The 27,401-nt window shown below is 36.7% G+C and overlaps 1 protein-coding gene across 2 annotated transcripts; it reads right to left on the reverse strand.

The window, feature by feature from the left end:
* On the reverse strand, nucleotides 1–27,401 carry NMI (N-myc and STAT interactor). Of its 2 annotated transcripts, none has more exons than XM_036744941.1 (8): nucleotides 27,200–27,401; nucleotides 18,160–18,288; nucleotides 17,585–17,677; nucleotides 14,994–15,156; nucleotides 8,023–8,129; nucleotides 6,435–6,621; nucleotides 2,345–2,451; nucleotides 1–888 (listed from the first exon to the last, which is right to left on the reverse strand). In XM_036744941.1, the coding sequence occupies exons 2-8, from the start codon at nucleotides 18,280–18,282 to the stop codon at nucleotides 676–678; spliced, it is 993 nt and encodes a 330-aa protein (XP_036600836.1). In that variant the 5' UTR covers nucleotides 18,283–18,288; nucleotides 27,200–27,401; the 3' UTR covers nucleotides 1–675. The 2 variants fall into 2 exon arrangements, with proteins under 2 accessions (XP_036600836.1, XP_036600835.1); XM_036744940.1 differs by having other exon boundaries at nucleotides 27,047–27,306.

The raw sequence follows: 27,401 nt of genomic DNA on the forward strand, positions 1-27,401 counted from the left end.
TGATATTTTAATTAGGACCTTTTATTCAGTATCTTTTAAAAATCTAATTTAATCTTTTTCAAATAACAAACATTTATTTTCCCTACCTCCAAATTGTCCCTTCTCCATTTAAGGGGGAAAAAAAGAGAAAGAAAAAAAAAGCTCATTGCAAATATGCAATTAAGCATTACCATAAAGCAAAATAAATTCCCAAATTGGCCATGTTCAGAAATGTATGTCTCATTCTGGATTTTGAGCCCATCACCTCTCTGATAGGTATTAAATACTATGCTTCATCTTCAGTACTCTGGCATTGCACTGATCAGAATTCTGAAGTATCCAACGTCTTTGGAAACAAATTAGAATACAAAAACTAAAGGAATACATTTTTTATTTTAAAAGCAAGCAGAAACTAAAAAGTTATTTTTTGTTGTTTTTAAGAAAAGAACATCAAAGAAATGTAAGTATTTATAGCACAAATTAAATTTGTTCCCAGCAGCTATGATTTCTTATATGGCTTTCTCAGGAATCAGGGATTCTTAAGCTTTTTTATAGGTGGGGATTACAAGACTCCTTTGGCAGTCTGGTAAAGTCTATGGACTCCTCCTCAGAATAATGTTAAATGCATAAATTGCATGAGATTGCAAAAGAAACCAATTATATTGAAATAGAGTTCTCAAAAAAATTTGAATAAGCTCATGGCCCCCAGATTAAGGACCCCTGATTTAGATCAGCCTCAAAATATGCTATTTGAGGTTCTTTGAGGGCACATTTGACAATATCTACATCTCCTCCCCCATTTGACTCTTTCTGAAAATGAATATGAATTTCATCTTCTATACTCTCTTCATCTCCTTGAATATTAAGTCCTATCAGAAGAACAGTCCTCTTAGAAATTCCAGAAAACACCTAGAAAAAAAGGCAAAACACCTTTGAGATACTACTATATGATTTTTTTTTATAGTCCATACAGGTTTGCAAGAAAACAAATACCTCTGCTATTAACTTGCATTTAATTTCCAGGTTTCCTGCCACAGTTCACTCAGAATCATACACTCTATAAAAATGATGGCTCGCTTTCTCTTATATTAGGAGGGCAGATTTTTCATGTCTATGATCAGATTTTCTTAAGAAGATATTGACTACATGGTCTCTGTAAATAAAGCCATTTCCTAATGAGATAACACCATTTTTCTTTTAATTTTTATAACTTAATAATGCAGTTGTATAAAAGCACATGGGTGTTACTAAGTGAGAAATGAAATAATCACCTAGGAACAAAATGGTAATGAAAAATTTGCCCATTTTTGCCCTTTCCACTGGCTGCTATTAGGTTTGCATCAAATGACCTTTTGACAGATCTTTAATGAGTAGCTACTATGCACTGAAAAGTATATTCATAAAAGATCTTAATTTTAGTTTCTAATACCTGGTACAGAAGCCATTTTTCCCAAATATCAACATAAAGAGACAGCATGTCAGAGTGGAGAGAGAGATGGTCTAGCAGCCAGTAAGACCTGGGTTCAAATTCTGCCTCCAACACAGCCTAGCTATGTGACCTTTGGCAAGTCACACCCTCTCAATGCTCTATGAAATTTTGTAGAACTCTATGTTGCAGAGAAGATGCCAACCCACATTGATAGGAGCTGCCTCAACCAGGAGTTCTCCATAATGATGAGACCACGGGCTCAGTCACTATATCTCTTAATATGTCATATTTCATTTATACGGAACAGATTTCACTCATATAGAAGATGACATATATAAGATTTGATTTCTTAACTTCAAAGAAGTTTACTATAACTCTAGTAAAAGTCATGCTTTAAAGGTAAATCCTGATCAACAGCTAGTAGAAAGATGATTTCTAAGCCTCCTATCTATAGTATAGTATGTGAGAAAAAAGTATTATCATCATCATTATTATAATAATCACAACTTAACGTAGCACTTTATGGTTATGAGGTATTTCATGTTCATGATCACATTTGGGTGTGAGGTAGGTGGAGTGGGTATTATAAATCCTCTCATTTTAAAGATGAGGAAACTAATATTGAGGTTAGGTGATTTGCCCAAGTTCACAATTCTAAGTGAAGTTAAGAAATGTAGCCTATGTCCTATTTAGTAAAGTGAAGACAGGTATAATTTCCTGAATAATTCAGGAAAGAAAAATAAGCCTCAATTTACTTCCTAATAAGGGGATCGATAAGATAAAGGATTGAAAAACTTACATTTATTCTAAAGAACTTAAAGTGTTAAAGAAATGTCAAAACCCCAATCAGATAGAGCTATTTATCATTGGTAGGATTTAGAGTGAAACTACCTGATATTTCAAAATGTGGTATTTTATTTTTTAAGATTTCCTTACCTGTAGCTTTTCTACATGTTTTTCCATGTGTGGGGAAACATTAACATGACAGCAGTTGGTACTTGTAAAAAGAGGATATTCCTTGCGTTTGAGAACATTATCAGCCACTAGAATATAATTTTAAAAGGTTTTTCTTTATCAGATGAGAAATGTATTTACACAAAAATATTAAACTTATTCTAAAGAAACTATTCAGAACAGTTCAAATTTTCAAAGTTTGTTATCTTTCTGAAGTACCTGGCGACATCTTGGCAGAGAGGTTCAGAAGGAGACATACATTTCCAGGCATGGCCAATGCATGAATTTGTTACAAGGGATGGCTTTTATTTACTGGGGGGAGATGGGAGGACAGATGGAGAGTAATTAAGTGATACAAAAACAAGGGAGGTAAAAGAAAGAAAAGAGCATCGATGAAATGTTAAGAAAACACAAAAGGCAGCAGAAAGAAGCTGAGAAGTAAACAGAAGCAGAGCAGTATTGGACCTACCACATTAATTTTTTTAATTAAATTAATTTTTTAATGAACCCAAACCTATGTTCTCTTCCTCCTATAATTTCCATCAGGGAAAAAAGAAAACAAAACCTTTATAACAAATATACATAGCCAAGACAAACAAACACCTCCACCGTCCATGTCCAAAAACTGTCTTAGTTTGCACCCTGACTCCGTCAACATTATGTCAGTAGGTAAGTAACATGCTTCCTACCATGTTAAGTTTAATATTTACTTTAAAAAAAACCAAGATGGAATAGATATTGATAGTATCATGTGTAATTCTCTTTTTCTGTTGTTTAAGAAATTTGATGTTTGTTGGTTTGTCAAGTTCATAGCAATAGGAAATGAAATAAATTTCAAAAACTAATAAAGTGCCTGTTTCACTGGAGCTAAATGAGAAAGAAGAGAAAATATAACATCATGGAAATTTCAAAGAATAAGTAACAATTCAATTCAGTAAGCATTAGTCAAGAACCTACTATGTGTAAGGTCTTCAAGAACATCCTAATCTAAATGGGCCTAAGAGGTGATCCTGGGTTCTCGAAGAATTCCTTGGCCATAGCAACATAGGGGAGACAAAGAAAAATGATAAACGATCTTCCATCTTGTGTGTCCCCTCCCTCTCCTGCCTTTTGTTTTTGCAGGAACAATCTCAGAATGACCAAAGAGTAGAGAAGAACATGCTTACAAAAGCTTTGAAACTATATATATATATATATACACACATATATATATATACACACACATATATATATATAAACATTAAATTAACTAAATGTGAGATCCCTCTCAAGTAACCATCAAACAAATTGACATACTACTGGAAGACTTGAATCATCATTCCTGACATTCTCACTAAAAATTAAAGGATGGCTCACAGGTTTTTCTTGGAAAGGCAAAAAGAAGGGTGAGTGACTTTATCTTGTGTCCCTTAATGACAAACTCATATGATTTCATGAAACACTTAGTCATATCACATCTCAGTGCTCATTGAAAAAAATTGAAAAAAAAAAAAGATCACCACAAGGATAATTGTAGTCTATGGGCCAATACTTCCTACTCAGGAGAAATTCAACAAAAAACTCAACAAGACCCTCAAATTAAATCAAAAAATAGTTTGATATTTAAAATCTAACAAAAGACAAAAGACAGGAAAAAATACATTTTAAAATATGGTTCTGGTGGAATAAATTGGAAAAACCAAAGTCTTATAGATTATACAGAAATTTCATATATATCCTATGACAGGATCACTAAGTAACATCACAAAAAAAATGAAATGGAAGTAATTTCCAAATCATCTTCCTGTGTACAGTCAGACTATTGGATAATTAGAGCAAAGATTAAAATCAACAACAAATTAAGAGAAGAAAAATGAAAATTAAATATGGTATGCTATTTAAACAAATTTTTGAAGCCAAAAAAAATGGAAAATGTATAAAGTAAGAGCAATCAACACACCATCACCATCTGCTAAGAAAGTTTTCATTGTTGTTAAGTCAATCACCACAATGAAGTGACCAAAAGAGCTTTAGCTGGCAAACACATATCTCTTTGCCATGTGAAGAAATTTGGCAATATTAATTTAGGATGTAAACACATTTGAAATGCCTCATTGAGGAAGGTGGTAGATCAGCAAGAAGACACAGGGAGAAACATGTTCATAGTGAGCTTGGCAAGAGACTCAGCTAAGATAGATCACTGCTCCCCCCCAACACTTAAACATTTAAAAATGAAACTGAAGAGATAGCAAGTTAATACAAAATGGAAAAGATGTGTTATGATTTCTATAACAAACACTTTTCTGCATCAATGTCTGATACTGTGACAATAAGACTTAACATGCTACATGAATAAGTAGAGATGGCACAAAAGAAAACAAAAATGATAAAAGCAACTAGATTAGACCAAGAGGAAGTCCATGCTAAAGCAACCCAGTTTTGAGGCGATCATGAGTCAGTGTAATGTAGTGGACCAAAGCTTAGAACTTGGAGTCAGGAAGCCCCACTCCAAACTTACTAGCTGTGTGAATCTAAGTAAATAATTTAATCTCTCTGGGCCTCACTCAGTTTCCTTATCTGTAAAATGAGGGGGTTAGACTTGATGATCTCTAAGTTCCCTTCTACCTCTAAAACTAAATTATCTAAATAATCCTATAATTGATTCAAAATATACTAAATTCTTAAAGAAAAAAAACAAAAATATCAGTCAAAAATATCAATAACTACTGACTCATATTCCTACTTTTCCATCTACACAAAATCCTTATAGGATTAATCTTATGATTATAATATTATGTTATATGATTAGAATTAATGATAATAACAAATAATAATATAACAATGACTATAACAAATATATTCAGTACATCCTTGAAATAAGGTATGAGAAAGGAATAATTCAGTTTACACAAAAGAAATTCCAAAGCAGATCTGTAACACCAAGTCACACCAATGAAGGTATACAGCATAAAAGATCCAACTGTGTTTACTATCCACAGACTATTAAAAATAATTTAATTTGGCAGAACAAAATGGTACCTTGAAGATTTTTCCCCAACATGTCTTCCATGAACATGGTAAAATCAAATGAGACTTCTTTAAAGATGCAACAACAGAGATAATTTTGTTCAGGGACCTCCTGACCATTGAGGCATAAAACAGGAAGACATGCTCAAGAAATACATTTGCCACTGTCATGGAGGAAGTTGAGCTTAGATTCCAAATCAAAAAGGACTTCTAGTGAAATCCTCTGGATCTTCCTGTTTGTGGATGCCATTGTGCTGATTATTTCAAACCCTAAGAACACTGATGGACATCCTAAATGAGATCTATAGTACACAAAAAAATTCAGTCTAACTATGTACATGGATAGATCCTGGATAAAGAATTTCTATTGTCCAGACAAGACTGTTAAAGTAAAAATGGTCCAGATTGCGTACTGACCTAACAGATTTGTATATTGGACATACAGCACCATTAAAAAGTTTTAGTCTCTGTCTCATGTTACCTTTGATCATATATCTAGGGCTAGAAGAGACTCTTGAAAGTTAAATAGTACAATCCTCACATTCCAAAGATGAGGAGCAAAACAGTTTTTCAAAGGTCAGACAGCAAGTAAGTGGCAGACCCAGGATTTCAATCTGGATCCTAAAAATCCAGTTACAATTCCCATTGTACTATCCTGCTTCTCCGGGAGTGATTATTTTAAATCTCTATTATTATGCTAAAGAAGGTAATTTTTAAAGACATTTTTTTCTTTGGCCTACTTATACTTTCAAGCTTGTTGGTAAACTCCACACATATACAGAATGGCAAACTCCCATAAACTATTCCCTTTGAAAGCTATCTGAGGGCACTGGGTTGTTTAGTCACCCCCATAATCATATACCCACACAGCTAGTCTGTGTTAGAGGCCTAGATCTTTCTGATTTCAAGGCAAGTCCTCTCTGCATGATATCAAACTGGCTCCAATGTTTAGATTAATAATTCCAAAATTAAAGAGATAAGAGGAAATTTTTTTTTTCAGAGACTGAGGCATCCTGAAAGAGAAACAATCATTATGAACTTCCCAAATGATTCTAACCATACATACCTCCATTCTCAAGGAATGTAATAACAGCTGTTCGGGAATTCTTATTGTATTCTACATGTTCTACTTCTCCACCCCCATACTGGGATTTACTGAAACTCAGTGCCAATTTGTCTTTCATTTGTTCTTCAGATAGCATATCAGGTATTTCAGCAACATCAATCTTCTTCTTAGAAATCTTTGTGTGAACCTGGAGGTGGAAATTGTTTCATTCAACCAAATAATAAGCATTCATTAGGTGTCTGCTATTTGCTAAGTACTAGTGACACAAAAATGAAAGAGAGACAGCCCTTTCCCTTGACAAGCAATTTATGTTCTACTAGAGGGATACAGTATGTACCAAAATAAGTAAATGAAGGATATATGCAAAATAAATACAAAGCAATTTCAGGTGGGGGAGTGTGAACAACATGATAAGGGAGAGGAGAATGCCAGCTAGGGGATTCAAGAAAGGCCTCTAGAAGGAGGAGGCACCTTAACTTAGCCTTGAAAAGAAAGATGGGTTCTGAGAGGTAGAGGTGAGATGGTATTCCAGTCATTCAAGACGGTTTGTATAAAGAAAAAGAGTGAAATGAAATTCCACGTGCAAGCAAGAGGAAATAGCTCAATTTGGCTAGAATTAAGAGTGCATGTGTAAGATGGTGCCCCTTTCTTCTTTGGCCATTTTTATTTATTGGAAAGAGGAAAAAAAAGAACATTTGTCTAAAAATACTGACAAAAGTAGTGCCTCAGTATTTAGACAGAAACAAAAACAGTTCTGTAAAGACCTAGGAGAAAACAACCCCTCAGAAAAAGGACTTAGTGATGGCAAAAATAGATAAAGTGTCTTCTTTCCCAGCAGTTCATTTATAGATAAGATTATCGTATGGACTTTAGGATAACTAGACTTTTTCTGTAACTATGAGACAATTGTACATCACCTTTCTGTGATGTGTATAATAGAAGTGTTCTGGTTTCTCAACTAACGTAGTTACTTAACACAAGGAATCTCTACTTTGATGAAGGAATTAATCAGTAGCCAAGTCAGAGACCAAAGAAACAGAGAAGACAGAAGAAGTCAAGAGAGGAAAGAGAATAAACATAAGCAGAACAGCTTGAAGCAGAGCAAAGGAAGAAGAGAAGAGGATTTGCTTCCAGGTGAGTAGCCAAGAACAGCTGAATGAAAGAATATGGATGAACCTTGCAAGTGCTGCCAGGAGGTGTTCTGACTGGACGAAAACACTGATGTTCAAAAGTACTAATTGAAGGAAAGGATTTAGTTGTTCATTTATTTGCTTGCTCATTTATTTATTAGTTAGTAAGTAATGTGTTATTAGCCTGAACGCATAGACTGGATCCAGATTGTGAAATACTTTAAATGTCAAACAGAGGAATTTGTATTTTATCCTACAGATTCTTGGGAACTACTGAAGCTTCTTGATAAAGTGAATAATAGTCATACTTTGGAGAGTCTTAGCAATTAATGGAATCTCAGAGTTCAGCCTCCTTGTCTCTTCAATCTCCCACCTTTGCATCTTAATCTGTACACATGGAAGACAAGAAATATTCCTGGGATTCACAGATTTCTTAGAAACACTAATTATTCATTTACCTGAAGACTTACACCTGTTTTGAGTGGGACAGCTTTGGCTATCAATTTCACCTTCTCATTCCCAAGCTCTACAAGATGTTCTCCTGTTTTTATCACATTCTGTGCAACTGGAAAGAAATTGAAAAACATTAAACTCCTATATTTCAATGTTTTGACATATGATTTTTATATAAGAAGATCTCTGAAAGTGTTGAATTCAGAGCCAGAGAACCCATATTCACATCTTATCTCTGACCCTTATATACCTGTGTAACCTGGGACAAGTCAATTCACCTCACTTTCTTCATCTGTAAAACGAGGAGGTTGGACAAGATGGTTTCTGAGAATCCTCCAACTCTAAATGTATCATCCTGAGATCTCGTAATTTTTGTTTTGTTTTAAAATGGATTTTATCGACATTTTTGTTTTATATCACTTAAATTTCCTTCTTGGCAGTTCTTTGCTATCACAAGAAGGGCTATTATAATATTTATCTGTATTTAGGGTCTCTCTTTTTGTCAATTACCTACTTGGGGTATATGCCTGGCAGTTAAATGCCTGGGCCAGACATTTTAGTCACTTTATTTGCCTAGTTTCAGATGCTTTCCAGAATGGATACACTAATTCACAACACCACTATCAATGCATATACTGCCTCCAAAAGTCACTATTCCCATCTTTCATTTTTGTTAATTTGCTGTGTGTGAAGTGAACCTTCAAAGTTGTTCTGATTTCCATTTCTCTTATTAGTGATTTGGAACATTCTTTCATATGATTGCTAATAGTTTGCCTTCTCCTCAGTGAAACCATAACTTCCTAAGTTTAAAAACCTTAACACTAGATTAGGATTCATTTTTCTTTAAAATAGCTTTTGCAATGATTACATTTGGAAAATTCTCATCAAGTTCAAAATTATTTATTTATATTTTTTTACTAAGAAATTTGGAAGGACTTCAAAAAGCCATCTGTTCATTACTAAGCTGTCACACATTCTTTATTGTTTCCAACAATGCGACATTATTTCCACTAACTAGGCAGAGTAGAAATTCTTTCTAGTTGAGAGATCTGAAGAAACTGCTAAAATTGATGATACTTTTATGACGCTTTTAAAATTACTAATTTATAATTTTAGGCATGATTCACAAAATACACTCAATGGATAAATCGTTCTTAGGAAACAAAGGGTTTATGCTCATAGGGATTATATTTAAAGCATGGGTTTTGATCTGGAGTACCCACGTTAATGAAGTCATAATCTATCAAAGTCCAAAAGAACTAAGGATGCAACATGAGCAAGCTTATATTCAGAATTTTTTAATGTTTTCTTGATGCCCTTTTTTACATCATATTAATTTTTAATATGGCTCTTCCTCCGTTTCCTCTCCACTTCCTCCACAACCATGGCATAATAATGGATAGAGTATTGGAATTAAAGTCACTAAGAGAAGGCCCAAGTACAAATTCTGTCTCATATATGATTACCAGTTCATGACCCCAGGCATATCCCAGTTCCTATGGGCCTCAGTTTCCTCATTTATAAATTGGGGGGATTGGATTCTAGGACTTCTAGGGTCTCTTCCAGCTCTAAATCTATTACCCTATGATCTCTGCCCCAAACAGCAAACCTTTTAAGAACTAACCCTATTCTTTGATTTCATTCCTATTGAGATATGGCTCAATTTTATATATTTGTGTTAAATCCCTATATATTTTGGTATAGGAAGACTGAGAATTTTTGTTATCCAAAACACAACACCAAAAAAAACAGGTTTTGATGCTGACAGATATGTACAATAAAAACAAAAAGTAGGCTAGGAGAATAATTACCTTGCTTCCTTTATTATTTTTGGTTCTGGTTCAAATTTCATTTGCATGCTACACCAGAAAGGATCTTGGGAAGCCCTAAATTAGAGTTACTTAGAAGAGAGGGCTTTGATTTCAGCCTATAGAGGTTGAAAAGATTTCTTTAGACTGGAGGACGTCTGCCTGGGTACATTGGCTATGACTAAAGAGTTGTCATCCTGTCCTTAACAGGGAAGGTTTCCAAGGACTAGTCTCTGCAGACTGAAGCTGGCAAGTCTTCGATGACCTAAAGGAAAGATTAACCCAGAAGCTAACAGCAAGGAGAAATCACCTGTGGAGACTATCTGCCCAGCAATCACCACAGGCCTAGTGAAAGACAACACCTACGAGAGGCTACACCATGCAGGAAACATGCACAGTGAGAGAGACCTATGGCCTTGCAACACTGGAAGTATTCACTGCTCCTCCGTGCATGTGCCCTGGCTGTGAGCTGCCTTTCCATATACACGCCCTGAAAATAGGCATTCCCCACGTGTCCTTATGCTTGCTCACCCTCTCCATTGATGGTATGTGACTTTTGGCAACTGTACCCTAGCATTATGAGGGAAATGTTCTATTGAAAATCTTCTTGCTATGCTATTTGATTTGATTAAATATTATTTAGAACTAACTGTGCACTCTATGTAGTTGAAATGTAGTTAAATACATTGGTAGAAGATAGTGAGCTGTGGTTTGGCGTGGATGTAGATCCACATGATGCCTTGAAATTAAGATAGCTATACTGGGGTTCTCAGGTAAGAGGGGAGTGGCCCCCCTGCTACCTGGGATATCAAGCCTTTATCAAAGATATTTGATGCAAATAATCCATTTCTCTTTTTTATCCAAGTTGCATTGATTTTCTTCATGCAAAAGATTTTCAATTTCATGTAAAATTGAAATTGTCTTTTGTCATCTCTCTATTCCTTATTTGGTGTTTAGTTAATGACTGTCAAGTCAACAAACATTTATTAAGCAACTATGTGCCCTGCACTATGCCAAATGAGGGAGATATAAAGAAAGGGAAAAACAGCCTCTGCCCTCAAGCAGCTCATAATATATTGGGAAGAGAAAACATGCAACCAACTATGTACAAATAAGATATATATACAGGAAAAAATGAAGATAATTCCAGAGAGAAATCACTAAGACTAAGGAGGACTGGGAAAGGCTCTTGCATAAGGTAGGATTTTAGAGGAGACTTGAAGGAAGCCAGGAAAGCCACAAAGGGGTGATGAGGAGAAAGAGAGTTCCAGGCATGAGGACAGCGAGTAAAAATGCAGGGTCAGGAAATGTAGGATCTTGTGTGAGGAGTTATGATAATAGAACATACTGAGAGGAACTAAGATACAAAAAGCCTGGAAATATAGGAAGGGTCCAGGTTATGCAGGGCTTTGAACAACAGAAAATTATATTTGATCCTGGAGACAACAGAGAGGCAATGAATTTTATGGAGGAGGAAACGGGCAGGGGCGGGGAGGAATCCTGTGGTCAGTCTATTTCCTCCAATAAACTCATTAATTAACTCCACCAATGCAAAAAAGAAACTGATATTTGATAAAAATCTGAGTTCTACAAAAAATAATAAAATAGCAAGCATTCAACTCTTAATTATCCACACATATGGAAGAACACAATGACACAGGTAACTCCAAATGAAAGAAAATCCATTGTATCAATTGTATTCAGCTTTGAGGAATGCCTCTTTACTTCAAATAAGGTCTTCTAGGACATCGCAAGACTTGGATATAATAATGCTATGCTGAACATCATAGAACATTAGGGATGGATTGTGTAAAAATTATGTACACAAATTGTGGTGGATTGTGTATACATAGTATACACAAACTATTGTGTTTCACAAAAGACAAAGCTGAGGCCTAAAAAAATGAGGTGACTTACTCAAGGTCATACAAAGAATAAGTGGCAGAGTAAGGAAAAGAATCCCTATCTCCTGACTTCCGGGCCAATGTTTTCTAAACTGCCACTAATTCAGGAGGAGTTAAAAAGTTGAACAGCTCCCCAAATCTATTTTCTTCCTCAGAGCCATTCCCAGATAGATTTAACAGACCATCTCCATCTCTAGGCACCAACTTGACATGAGCTGTTGTACTTGTGGGGTACCTCAGGGGGTAGACAGTGTGGTACAGTGGTTAGATTCCTCTACTAGGAGTACTAAAAGCCAGGGTTTTAAGTCCTATGAATGACATATTAGCTGTGTGACCATGGGCAAGGGGCCTTTTCTCATTAGCCAGTGCCTTATTTGGACTGCTGGAATCCACTTCTTAGTTTGAGTCGCTACGAAAAATATATACATTTCTACCTACAATGACAGTGAAATGTAAGTTTTGGATTAAGCTGGCATTACTGATCTCATCGCTAGTGTGATAATGGTTAATACAGTGCTACATGATAATACATTATTCCATACTGTTCCTGCAAGTGCAACCTCATTCTGAAAGTGGCCTTTACTAAAGAAAAGAAATTTTCATATTAATGACAGTTCCTTGTAATCCTTTTCTTTTTTTTTTTTTGCTTGCACATTAAGGTTTCATAGGTTTCTTTGACTTATAGCTACTCCAAAGCCTCATAAATCTGTATTCCAGACATTCAACAAGTGTTTTGTTGTTGGTTTTTTTTAACTATAACTTTTGCAAAAAGCTTCCCATCAAACACAAACACATTTCTAGATTATCGGTACTTTTTGTCAAGGTCATTCTCAGGATAGTCACTAGTACCTAAGTTGAGCAGACTACCCTCCCTGAGATAACCTGCACTCCCAAAGTCGGTGACCGTATATCATCCTTGGGTTTCTTAAGAGAACCAGCCCATCATAGGTTTCCCCCACAGATAATAGGCAACTGAAGCTGAGGTCTCCCAGGGTCCTGAATACGCATGTGGCCAGACCACATTGCATCAGGGAGTGTGGAGAAGACTGGTTGATGAGTTTGCCATTAGTCCTCATCAGCAAGTTGCTTTACCTGTCTCAGACTATCTGTAACAAATTCACAAGTCCTTAGGATATTGACTTTCTCTGGATTGGAGGATGAAATTAAGTTCTTTGTTTTAAAATGCCTCTAACTGGCCTCCAAACACCATTAAGAGAAAAGGTAAATAAAGGATAGTGTCTGACTGAGCTTGAAAGCAAGATTTTTTGCAGATGGCCACAACTCTTCTTCCAATAAATTTTTTATGAATATATCTCTACTACAGAATCAATGGTGTTTATACAGAGAAATTCTGGACATCTCCCCACCTCCACCCCTGTCCCCACCAAGCTTCACATAGGCTACTTAACAGTAGATGTAACTCTACTTAGTTTAATTTAAGTGTATTTTTAAACATCACTAAATTAGGAACATACTGGCCTACTTGCTTTCCCTCCTCATTCCAGCCCACCAACCATGGATTTTCTCTTCAAATCACTTTGAGGGGAGAAAGAGAGGAAAGGGAACAAACATTTATTAAGTGCTTACTACATACTAGGCAATGTGCTAAGTGCTTTACAAATATATCATTCTATTCTCACAAAAATTTTGTGCAGTAGATGTTGTTATTATCCCCATCTTATATATAGGGAAGCTCAGAAAGATTTTAAATGACTTGCCCAAGGTCACACATTGAGGAAGCATCTGGGAGTGAAGCTAAGCTCCCAGGTCCAGTGTTCTGTCCACTGCTCCAACCCGCTGCCTCTTAGAAAAAAGAAATCATCTGAATAATAGAGCTCACAATCTGGCCATTTTTAAATGAACAAATAGGCTATTAAGGGATTTGTCAAAAATTAATGGTGATTAATTCATCAAATTTACCAAAATTAATCAATTTTAATTGATGAATTAGCATCTAAAAACTATTGCTAGGTAGCTGCTTCAATCTGAAAGAATGCCCAATTGTACATACTACTAGTTCATGCCTTAGCCATCCTGTGTTTTAGGTCTAGGGGCCAAATTTATGCTCAGAACTCAAGAAAACAAATTAACTCTTTGTGGCATAAATCATAGAGAGAATTCGCAGCAGTCTAATGACTAACTATCCCTACTACAGCTTCATAGAAGGGAAAGGATCAAGAGGAAAGGAAACACCTACATCTCAATGTCCTGGTCAATATAACTCAGATTTCTAATTTGTTTTTCTCTAGGGAAGAAGAACAAAAGAGAAACAATAATAAAGTCAGACTCTTGTAATAACATGTTCTCATAAAACATCTGGTATTTCGTTGGAATTGGGCAGGGATCATTTTTCTTTATTCTATGTCACTACTGGCTGTCTAGAGCCAACTCCTGTTTGGTTGCGTTTGAACTTAAAGTAGTCCCAAAGGAGTGGGACTTTGGGGTGGGGTTAGTGTAGTAGCCACTGCTGGCTGTTGCACAAGCACCAGACCCTGTTCCCAGCCAACCCTTACGCTTTCCAGCTCTCTAATGGCCAATAACTATGGTTGTTGTTGTTGCTAGCATTTATGTATAGTTTTAGGGTTTTCAAATTGTTTTGAATATATTATCTCATTTCATCCTCATAACAACCCTATTAGATAGAAGCTATGATTATCCCCACTTTACAGATGAGCAAATTGAGGCTGACTGAGATAAGTGACCTATTCAGAGTCACTCAGCTAGTAAGTGTCTGAGATAGAATTTGAACTCAGGTCTTAGTGACTCCAAGCTAGTGTTCTAACCACTACACAACCTGCTTGACTTGATCATGTCTTTTCTGCTCTTCCTCTCTTCTCCCAGTTACTGTTATATCCCAGTTGCCACTGTCATGGCTGCCACTGCCTTGGCCACCACTACTAGTACCTTCTTCTGGAAAGCCTCCAGAGCTTGGCTAATGGAACAACAATAGTATGTGTCTTGATTACACACATTCTACTGGAATGCCTTTATTTTTCAAATCCCACCTTCTGATGGAAGTCTTTTCTGGTGTGTCCCCTTAGTTTCCTCCAGTGCCTTCCCTTGGAGGTGACCTCCCATCTACTCTGTAAGCATCTGGTATGTACACAGTTTTTTGCATGTTGGGTCCCCATTAGAATTTACACACCTTGGGTGCTGATACTGTGTTTTTTACCCTACTTTGTATTCCCAGCTAGCACACACTGCTTAAAAAATGCTTTTTGATTGACCGACTTTCACATTTTCTTCAAAAAATATTAATGATACCTTGTTCATCTTCAAAGGTGATAAGTGCTTGTCCTTGCTGCAATTCATATTCAAGTTGTGTAGTTACTTGAAATGAACAGGAGATATTTGAATATTGACTGTTATCCTTAGGGCTCTCCGCCGATGTGAACTTCATTTTCTTTTCAGGAATATTCTTTTGAATCTAATTTAAACAGAAACGTTTTATTAAGGGCAGGACAAAGTAATTCATAGATCTTTCCAGTTCTAATAGTGGTTTTCAAAAACATCATCAGAGAGCTCCAAGTATAGCAACTCTCTCCACTTGTGCAGATGAGCAATTCATCAGTAACTTACAATCTCAAAGAATTGCCCGATAGTACCAAGAGGTTAAGTGATTTGTCCAGAGTCACAAAGCAAGATTTAAAACCAGGTTTCCAGATAAGATTAGCTCTCTTTATACTATCCCACAATGTGTTTAGTTATTAGACCATCAAATTGATTCTCCCTCTACTGTACTATGGTCCCCTATGAGAGGTATGCCAGAGCCAGCTCATACAGAATCAACAAAGACAACTGTTAAAGTTTCAGCATGAGCACTTACACCTCTATTGTTGGTTGTTCAGTCATTTCAGTCTTGTCCGACTTTGTGACCCCATTTGGGGTTTGCTTGGCAAAGATACTGGAGTGGTTTGCCATTTCCTTCTCCAGGTCATTTTACAGATGAAGAAACTGAGGCAGATAGGGTTAAGTGACTTGCCCAGGGTCACACAGCTAGTAAGTGTATGAGGCCATATTTGAACTCAGGTCTTCCTGACTCCAGACCTAGAGCTCTATCTACCTCACCACCTAGCTGCCCACTTACACCTTGGAAATCAGCAAATGTTACAAATCAAGGTTTTATTTGTTGTTTGGGGGGTTTGCCTAAACTTAAGAAGGTAATGGAGAAAATATTATTAATGTGGATTAAACTTAAAAGTATATTGACCATACATAATATTGCCTTATTGTATTTTTTAGTCCTGTAGTGGAGAGCACGTGTCATTGACTCCACTGACTATCTGAGTGATTATGGTACATTCATGCCTTGAACTCTGCTTTTAGCTTAAGTACCCGCTTTTCAAGAACCAGCTTCCTCAAGCTACTACCCACACTTTCATAGAGATAAGACCCCTGCAAACCACTTGCCTTGTTCCCTACCTTCACTCCAAAGATACTCTGTCCAAGGCCATCTCAGGAAAGACAAATCACGTATACAGGCTGATCAATTGGCAGTGAAGCCTGAGTATTGCTTGTTTGGGATGATAAATAATGTGCTACACATTGCTTCTCTTTCCTAAATTCATCTTACATCCTATTAATTAGTATACCAAAATTTATTGATTTATGTACTCATCTAACTGCCTAGAACAAAATTAGAAAGAGGTCTAATTTTCCTCATTGGCCAATGCCAGAGATAGGCCTAATATGGAGTCATAACAGGGGCACTTAGCCTAGGACAGATGGGCCTTGGAGACTGACCAATAACCACATCAAAAAATATCTGAACGGAGTAGCTGGTATTTCCCCAATGGTCCTTGAGGGAGACTAGCACAGCTGATATTAGTGCAGCACAAACCATACTCCAGAGTGAAAGAATGTCAAGCCCAGATGTTGAATGGGACTACTGCTTCAGAGCTACTAGGAATGAACCATGGAATTGCCAATTTCTGTCAGATTCACAGGGCTGGCATTTCCTACCAGATTCACTCTTCAATCCCAGTGAAGTGGCTGAATGAATGGTTGATGCAACATCTTCTTATTACTGACCTAACCTCTAATCATCACTATTACAAATTACCCCATTAGATGATCATCAACAGGAAATGACAATAAGATGACAAAATCATTAAAAACCATTGCATATCTATTTCTCATTTTTACTTTGCATGCTAATATCCCAAAGATATACTATTTAATGATAAATATAGTTTTACTACCTAAATAGTAAAATATAATTTTATTACTTAATGCTAAATATAATTTTCTATTATTCATCAAGTAAATAATTTGGGCCTATTCTCAAATGCAGATTTGTGATAAAGATTCCCACTAAGTCCAAATGGGATTTCTATGAATTATGGGATTGACTTTGCAAAAATAGCCTCAGGTCCTTCAGAAAAAGCAAAAGGTTTTGAAAGTGAGGCATTGTGGGACAGAAGAAAGAGTGATGAATCTGGAGTCAGAGAGCGTGGGTTCCATTCTTGGATCTACAACTTAACTACCCATGTGACCTAGAGCAAATTACTTAATCTGTGTGGGGCTCAGATTCTACTCTATAAAATAAAATTACCTTTAAGGTCCCTATGACCCTGGGATGAATGTTTCAATCTAGTTAAATATATGCTTATTTTTTATAGAACTAAATCTCATAAATGAACAAACTTACTTCATCAAACTGGATTAAAAATGTCAACTATAACCAAATTCCAATATTTAGCCAAAAATCATTTAGTACATATTGAAATGAGACTTAAAACAATAATTAGCATGCTTTTGAAGTGGATTTTTATATAATAAACCTAAAAGAGTTTTCTCTCCAAAAAAATAGTATCGACTGAAAAAATGGTACATAAAACATTTAAATACGTTACCAGATAAAATAATGAAGGTTGTTGCAACCCTGTTTCAAGCTTTTTAATCTCCATCTCGAGCTCAATATTTGTTTTTATCATTTCATCAATGCTCTGAAAAAATGGTGGAAAGAACAAATCAAATAAATTTTTCACATTAAGCAAAATGTTTACCATCGTGATATAGATAGTTCCAAAATGAAGAATTTGCTGTCAGAAATTCTCTTTCTTCCTCCGGGCCTTGCATCGCACTTTGTGTTTCTCATGGATTTATCATGCTCTATTTTGCATTATAGTTATCTGTAAGCTCCATGAGATCAAGGAACCTGTTATTTAATTTTTGTATCTCTCCCATAACCTAGCACCAGCGCGCTCAACACATCAAATGTACTTAATCAATATTGGTTGAATCTTACTAAATGGATGTATGCTTAAAAACAAAACTAAAGATAACATTTTTAAAGGTTTTTTTACATGACCATGTATTATACACTTTCACATTTCTGAAAGGATAGCTTATCAGAAAATAGATACAAAACTGGCACAGAAGCCAAGTTGATTTAACTTATGTAAGTTTTCTAAATTAATACACATACCTTCTGTATGTCATTTTTTGGATCTTGTATTAGTTGTTTCAATTCTTCTTGTATTTGCCTGTTATTTTTATCCTCAAGTAATATCTCAAGAAGCAGCTGCAAGTCTTCCTGAGCTGTTGCCATTTGTTCCTCCAAAAAAATAATCATCATTTGAATATTCACAATGACTTAAGCTTAGGAATATTTAAGTTCCAGGCAGAGAAAAATGAAATAATAATTGTCATCTTTTTATGGAAGACAAACATAGTTTTAAGAAGATAATACTTCCTTCCTAAATCTTCTCTTGTCTTGAGATTTTTCTTTTTCTATCATGCGTTTCCTTCTTCTAGATCACAGACAAAACAAAGTAAATTCCTCAAGTGATTTCCAGGATTAAACTAATACTTATGTCTTAATGTTCTGAATTATCTGCCTAACATAACGAAATTACGGCAGCAAAGAAAAGAATAAATATGGCAGCTAGCTTTCCTGAACTGGGTGTCCTGGAGCAAAATCACTTGAGAACCCAGTTTCAACAGCCATTTATAAGTTGGGAAAAAGGGACAGCTACCCTGTCTATTGCATAGGATAGTGAGAAGGTCCAAATGAGAGGACAGCAAAGTATTATCCAAATATAAGGCATTATAACTTTATAGTATTCTGTTCACAGTTTGTGATTTAAGTAGGAATTTGTCCTTTTTTTTAAGGCTAACCCTCGGTTCAGTATCCCTTTTGTGTCCAAGAACAAGTATTTTCTTAAATATGTGAATAAATGAGACTTTTCCACACACCATTTATATTCCCTTCTGATGGTCTGAACTGTCTTTTGTCTTCCTATCTCCAGTTACTTAGCACAGTGCCTAGCCAACAAAGGATACTTGACAAATTCTTGTTGAATGCAACCGAGTATATTTGCTTTCCTGCTTAAAGAAAATAATAAAGGAAAGGAAGATTTTTTTTTCTTTTGGTCACAGAGGCATATTTAGTAACCAAGACAATCAATAAAATCTCTGGAGACTGACTAATTTTTTCAATTTTCTTCTGTGGAAAGGAGTAGGGAGGCGCAAATGGCCATGTTTCACAATAAAACTGAAGTTTAGAAAAATTAGTCACTTCTTCCAGTGACTAAATGTCCAGGTAGTGTCACAAATGGTAAAAGGGGCTACCAATATATTTTTATAGCCCTATGTTTTACTAATGAAGTTAAAATTCAGTTCAAAAACATTGTTTACACTTTTGGGTTTTGGGTTTCTTTCTATTCCCTGGACTTAGCACAATTTCTGGTACATAATGAATGTTCGTGTATTGACTAAGCATCTACTTTGGGTCAGACAATGAAATTAAGTGAGGCAGAGGGGTCAGCAGGGATACAATGTTGGACTTGAAATTAGAAAAACCTGAATTCAAATTCTGACTACTAGCTTTGTGACCCTGGGCAACTAACTACTCACCCTCAGTTTCCTCTTCTTAAAATGAGGATAATAACACCTACCTTAAAAGATTGTTATGAGGAGTAAATGAGAAACATATGTAAAGCTCTTTGCAAAGCTTAAAACACTATAGAAATGCTACATGCATTGGCAATTATTAAATATAAAATATAACGCCTTATTCTGGAGTGGTAGAGAGCACTGACAACTGGAGGGATTAGGATCAGCTTTTTGTAGGAAGCAATGACATTGGAGAAAGCAAGAGATATTATATTATGAGACTTCTGTAAGGAAGAGGAAGAGGGAGAAGGAGAAGGAAAAGAAGAAAAAGGAGGAGGAGGAGGAGGGGGAGGAGAGGGCGAGGAGAGGGAGGAGGAGAGAAGGAGGAGGGTTAGGAGGAGGAGAAGAAGAAGAAGAAGAAGAGGAGGAGGAGGAGGAAGAATTATGTTCCTATAGCACCTACCATTTGTCAGGCACTGTGCTAAGTGCTTTATAATTATTACCTCATTTGATAGAGTGTGAAGTCAGGATGTAGGCCGGAAAAATAAGTAAACAACCACAACAAAAAAGAATCACATTATAAATGGTTGTAATGATAGGGATAGGGATGCTCAAGACACAAACCCAGAAAAAGATAATGACTCCCAAACATCGACAAGCAATGCCTCAAAACATAGCTTGGACAAAAATTCAACAAGAATTCCTAGAAAAGATGAAGCAAGAGATTCTTTGAGGAGTAAAAACTGGTTTTATCAATGAAAAGAGAGTGCTAGAGTAAAAAAAAATTAATGAAAAAGAAATGAGAGCTATGGAAGAAAGAATTAAAAAGGGAATTAACAGCTTGGCACAAGTACAAAGCCTTGCCTAAACAACAAACTCCTGAAAATTGGAACAGATCAAGTAGAAGCCAATGACTCCATGAGACAAAAAGAAATATTAAAACTAAGTCAAAAGTCTAAAGAAAGAAATACACACAAACAAAACAGAAGAAAATGTGAGGTATCTCAAGGCAAAAAAAAATAACCTGTAAAAGATTGGAAAGAAAAAAAATTAAGAATTATTGGGCTCTCTGAATGTAATGACCAAAAAAATTGCCTAGATATCACGTTTCAAGATATCTTAAAAGAAAACCGCCCAGATTTCTTAGAACCAGAGGTCAAAATAGAAAGAGAAAGGTTTTCTGAAGAAAACCACCAAATGAAACCTCCCAAGAATATTATAGCCAAAATCCAAGGTTTCCAGATCAAAATAAAAATACTACAAGCAGCCAGAAAGAAAGAATTCAAGTATTGAGAAATCACAAATAGGATCACATACAATTTGGCAGCCACCACCATAAAGGGTTGGAGAACTTGGAAGAAACATAAAATAGTCAATGTGAATGAACAATGATAGAGGACTAAATAATGCTAAACTGCTCACATTCAAACATGGAGAGATGATATATACGCCTTCCGAATTAAATATCATTAAGTATCATAGAGGAGATCTAATTAGACTAAGCTTGGGAGTGATTCTGTTATTTCTTGATTATCTTAAGAGAAGAATGAAAAGAAATGGAAAGAGAAACAGTGAGGATGGGGGGAAAGGAAAGGTGTATTAGGGGAAATTATGTCACATAAGGGTGTGCAAGTAGACATCTATACAGACAAGGAGGAGGTGTTGAAGGGGAGTTTCTGACACTTCAACCTCACTCTCATCTAAATTGGTCAAGGAGGGAAGAATGCATACACAGACAGACTTAGGTACAAAAATAAAAGTAAGAAGGGCGAATTAGAGAGAGAGAAGATTAGGGATTAGTCCTAAGCAAAATAAACTTTATGAATATACAAAAATATTTATAACTCTTTTTGATGTGGCAAAGAATGGGAATCTAATTGGGGAATGGCTGAAAAAGTTATGGGTAAGAAATGATGAAGGGGATAGTTTCAAAGAAACCTGGGAAAACTTAAATGAACTGATGCAGAGTGAAGTGAACAGAACCAGAGCAATTTATACAATGACAATAATGTAGAAAAGAAAACATCAAAAGAATTAGGGACTCTGCTCAGTGCAATAACCAACCACAGTTCAGAGGACAAATGATGAAACATACTACCCAACTGGTAGAGAGATAAGGAGCTGAAGGACTCAGAGTACAGAATAACATTTATTTTGCTTGACTATACATGTTTGTAAGCGGGGTTTTGCTTTTCTTTCATTCTCATTGTGGGGTGGGAGAATCAGAAGGCAAATTTTTGCTGATTGAAAAAATAAAAATGTTTTAGTTTCCAGGGGTGAGGGAAGCAGTGTATTCCAGGAATGGAAGGATAGCTTTTGCAAAGGCACAGAGATTGGCCAGGAGATGGAATGTCCTGTACAGGGAATGGCAAAAATGGGCTACTTTGGTTGGATTATAAAGTGTGTAAAGGAAAATAATGACCAATGCGTCACTCAATTAAAATGCATTTATTAAGCACTTACAATGTGCCAGCTATTTTGTCAAGCACTGGGGAGACAAAGAAAGGAAAAACAATCCCTGCCCTCAAAAAGCACATTCTATTGGGACAAAAATATAAACATATAGAGATATATGATACATGTAGGGCAGACAGAAGGTAAACATTGGGAGGAAGACTGGGAAAGTAGGCTGATGTCAGATGGTGAAGGGCTTTAAAAAAAAATAAGAGTTTGGCATCTTAGACTAGAGGCAAGAGAGGACCACCTGAGTTCCTTAAGCAGAGCAGTCAATGATATGGTCAGACATTGGGAGTATCAATTTGGCAATTTTGTATAGAGGATGGATTGGAGCAGGGTTAAGCTAGATAAGGAAAGACCAATTAGGAGTCTATTGTAGTAGCCCAGGTAAGAGGTGATAAGAGCCTGAACTAAGCTGCTGCCCATATGAATGAAGAGAACTGGTCAGGTGCAAGATACATTGTGGATATATATTGCAAGATCTAAATCTCAACAACTGTTTGCACAAGAGGGATAGGGAAGAGTAGAAGATAACTGCAACTGTGGTCTCTTAACATAAAGAAAGAGAAATTGGGAAGAGTGGAGGTTTGGAAGGGGGAAATGACAAAGAGTTCTGTCTTACACATATGAAATTTTAAAAGTTCAGGGACATTCTATGTGGTCCAGCTAAGATTTTTTGTGGATTCTCATCATGTCACTTAACAGCTGTCTGCCTCAGTTTCCTCATCTTTCAGATAGGGATAATAATAGCACCAACCTTCAGAATCAAATGAGATAGTATTTGTAAAGCATTTGGCATAATATATAAATACTAGCTAATGTTACTGATGGTGATAAATACCTATTAAGTGTCTATTACATACAAGGTACTACGCTAGGCTACGGAGATGAAAAAGTGGATATGATTCCAGTCCTGGGCACATGGAACTTGGAACTGAGAAGACACCACACAAATAAGCATGTTCCAAAGGGGAAGTTCAGCAAGGTACCATGACAAATATGGAGAAATAACTTGTGGCTAGGGGTCAGGGAGGGCTTTATGACACCTCTGTTGGACTCCCTGTCAAGGGAGGGGATTCAACAGTTAGAGATGAAGTAGGGAGTTGGAGGTAGAGTGCAAAAAGCAGAAGAGAAAAAGGGAAAAACAAAGTTTCTGGTTTGGTGGGAGTTGGGGAGTATGTGGAGGGGACAATTAGGGGAAGAGGGAAGGGTTAAGGGGAAGCAGGAAACCATTTGAGAAATGTCTTAAATGCCAGAATATTTATATTTTACTACTTAGGCTATAGGGAGCCTATTTAAAGGGAATTTCTCAGCAAACACAACATGAAGGGTGAATAGGAAGATTACTTGGGCAGCAGAGTCACAATCTCTCCGGACTTCAATTTCCTCATTTATAGGATGAATGGGCACAGTGGATAGAGTGCCAGGCCTAGAGTCAAGAAGACACATCTTCCTGGGTTCAAATATGACCTCAGACACTTAGTAGCTGTGTGACCCTGCACAAGTCACTTAACTGTTTGTCTCAGTTTCCTCATCTGTAAAGTGAGCTGAACAAGGAAAAGGCAAAGCCCTCTAGTATTTTTGCCAAGAAAACTCAATGGGTCCACAAAGAATTGGACAAGACTGAAAACTACTAAACAACAATAGAATGAATAGATTAGAAGTTAACCTAAGATCAATGAAATTTTTAAAAAATACTTTGATAACTATATTTCAGTGTAATTGGTTTTCTTGGTAATGCTATGTATTTTATTCATGGATTAAGAAACAATCTTCTAACAAGGAGTCCATAAGCTTCATCAGATCGTCAAAGGGGTCCATGACACACAAAAGGTTAAGAGCCCCTAGACTAGGTTATTGCTAAGGTCCAGTCTAGCTCTCAAATGCCATGATTATAGCAATAATTTTCTACTTAAGAACTTCCAAGACAGAGTTCACAATGATAGACTGTACCCCATGCCTGGCATGCATTCCCTTCACACCTCACCTCATGGAGCCTCTCTTTTCCAAGGGGCAGCTCAAAGACCACGTTCCACATGCAGCTTTTCATGATTCTTCTCCCACCTTGCAACAAATACTAATGCTAGGTCTCCAAAACTCTGTTGCATTTAACTACTCTAACCTATGCTTATGATGATTCACCTTATATTTATGCTGTATATTTTTATACCTGGACTTGTCTCGCTCATTACAAACAGGAATGTTTCATTCTTTGTCCTTGAATTCCAATACTTAACATAGCGCCTGATACATAGAAGGTGCCTAATCCAAATACTTATAGGCTGACTGATTTGTAGTCAGAGGGCCTGAGTTCCAATCCTGCCTCTGCCACTTACTACCTTTGTTACCTTGAGCAACCTCTCGAAATTCTCAGTTTCCTCATCTATAAAATGAGGGTTTTGGACAAGATGGCCTCTAACACCCCTTCCAACTCTAAATCTATGGCCCTACAATAAGTAATAGTTACAAAATACATCAGAGGAGACAGAGGCAAGATTGTGCAAAGCATAATTAGGCCCATCAGAAGGAGTCCTTCTTACAGAGTGACAGGAAATAAGGATGGATAGGCAGGTTGAAGAGCCTCCAAGGTCAAGACTATAGGGTTTCTGAACCTGGGATTGACAAGATGAAAATGGCATTTTAGGAAGATTATTCTTCTGTGAGCATATGACTGTAATGGGACAATATTGGATCTTTGGTTGGTTGTTGTCCTGTGTTCTCGAAGAGGACCAAAATGATTATCACTATGCTTCTGGCAAGATTCAATGCGTCTGACTATGGCTGATCAGGTCAACATGAGCTCAGAATGCTCTACCACAGGTTGGGCACAAAGAGTCCGTGTGAACATTTGGGGTGGATGCTCCAAACTTGAGCATCCTGCGTTTCCTTTGAGCTGTTTCAATTCTGCTTTGCTCATAGAGCACATCACCTTCTCTGATGTGGGAACGCCATGTTGAGAGGTCCTGTGCCATTGTCTCCCATGTCATACCATCAATTCCAAATTGTATCATAAGAAATGACAAAAGGGGTAGTTTTAGAGAACCTAGGAAGACTTCTATGAACTGATGCAGAATTAAGTAAGAAGAGTCAAAAGAACAATGTATACATACTTTATAAAGACAACAACTTTAAAACACTTGGAAACTGATTGATGCAATGGACCAACAATAATTTTAGAGAACTAAAGATGATACTTGCTATGAAAGGCAAAAGATTCAAGATGCTGAATAAGGCCTACATTTTTTTGGACACAGCCAATGTGGGAATTTGCTTTACTTGTCTTCATTTATTTGTTACAAGGGCTTTGATTTTTTTTCTTTTTTCTTCTCAGTGGTGGACAGTGGAGATAAAGGAAAGGAGCAGGATAGGGTGGTGGGAGGGGGAAAAAAAAGCAAGATCATTAAGGTATGTTTTTTAATGGCAAGAAAGGAATTGAAGGAAGACCAGAGAGAAGTACAGAGAATTTATAAGACAACTTTGAAAGCTACAAATTGAACTTAATATAAACTTAAAAGGTAAAAGTATTTCATATACAATCTTTTTCTCTTCTACTATATATAATGAAAATAGCCATTCTATTTGATGTTTGTTAAATTAAAATTTTTTTTTAATTTAAAAAATTAAAGTACTTCCTCACAAAACCCTGTGCTCCTACTACCATATGTTTTTGCATGTCCCTTTTCCTCTATGGATCTCAGCTTCCTATCTGCAAAAATAATCTCTAAGGTCCCTTCCAATATCCAAATCCTATTCTATCTTTCACCAGTAATAACTATATAACTGTAGCAACCAATTACCAAAGTTCAAATTGACCTTAATGACAGCTCAGCAATTAAAAAGGCATTTTGATTAAAAAATATTTGGGGGAAGGGCCAATTTACTTTTATAAACTTATCAAATCCCTGTGCAATAAATAGTTAATGTAAATATAATAAAAAGATCCAAGAATTAAATGGGGCCTACTTTGACTGTTTCCATCTTTAAAAAATGCAATTTTTAAAAATATTTTAAGAGGTCCAATGAGTTGTACAGATATATCCTGGCTGAGCTATTGATCAGGAGTCCCCCATCCCACTTAATGGAATAGCCCCAATCCAGTCAATGATATGAAGGCCATAATACCTCAGAGTACCCGTTATTGGCATCATCCCCTCCCTTCTTTTTTGATGGGAACTGTGATTTCATTTCATTGATGTAGGAAGCTCCCATTGAGGAACTTTACTGATGTAGACTGGCAACTTCTTTGTAATTTATTGTCTTAGATAGAGAATTCTTAATCCTGGATATATGAACTTTTTAAAAAATATTTTGATGATCACATTTCAATTTAGTTCATTTCCTTTCCAATCCTGTATATTTTGTTTTATGCATTCAAAAATATTTTTCTAAGAAGAGGCCCATAAACTTCACTGGACTGTGAAAGGTATTATAGAGCATTTTAAGAAGATCAAGGATTTTGACCTTGGAGAGTTTCCTGGGGGGCTTGAAAGGTTAAGTGACTTGGCCAGGGTCACACAGCCAGTATATGTGCCACAAGCTGCCTTTGAAACTAGTTCTTCCTGTAATTTCAACAGGCCAGCAAATGTTCGGAATGCTAAGAAGAAATGACCACTTGCTCTTTCTATTAGGACTCCACCAATAAAAAGATTTATGTAATTCTCTACTAAAATAACACACTTTGAGAGACAGAAGAATCATGGAGATTTCTTTTGGTTTCACTTTCAGAAGTGAAACAAAACAGGCTGTCTAGGAGTCTCAGAGCCATGATGGGGGAGGGTGTGCTCTGACAAAGGGCAGTTCAGCCAAGAGGGCATTTAGCAAAGTAACTCTGGGACAGATCTGTTCTCCTTATCCCTACTGTCAGTTAGTGGCCAGCTGCAAAGGCTAGCTATCCCATTCCTGCCGGCCCGCCACTACCCGGCAGTTAACTGTGCCAAAGCTGCCAAAGGATTTGCCCCTCCAACCCTGACAACTCAGAGACCTCAGGCTCCCAGGTGGTTCCCAAAGGACTCCCCCATTACCTGCCTGCCCGGTACTTCCCAATCTGAGCTCCTACACCTTGAGAACGCAGGACAGGGAAAGGCAGGGCAGCGACAGCAGCAGCAGCAACAGCTCCGGTCACACAAAAATGTCCTTTAGCCTAGAGGCACTCACACTGAGGAGGTGGGACTTACCCCGGAGCCCAGGCGGGGCCATTGGCACCAAACAGCCTCTCTCCTTTCTGGAAATCACGTGAAGATCGATGGGAGGAGAAGGGAAGGGGAAAGGAAGAGAAATACCCAGTAGCTGGTAGTGGTCTGTGTGTCCTCTGAGCCAGCTCCTTCTCAGAAGACCGTTACGTACGAATGGAGTTTCCTAACTTCCCAAAGAGTTTGT

The sequence above is a fragment of the Trichosurus vulpecula genome, chromosome 2 (assembly GCF_011100635.1).
Source record: "Trichosurus vulpecula isolate mTriVul1 chromosome 2, mTriVul1.pri, whole genome shotgun sequence".
Classification (NCBI taxonomy): domain Eukaryota; kingdom Metazoa; phylum Chordata; class Mammalia; order Diprotodontia; family Phalangeridae; genus Trichosurus; species Trichosurus vulpecula.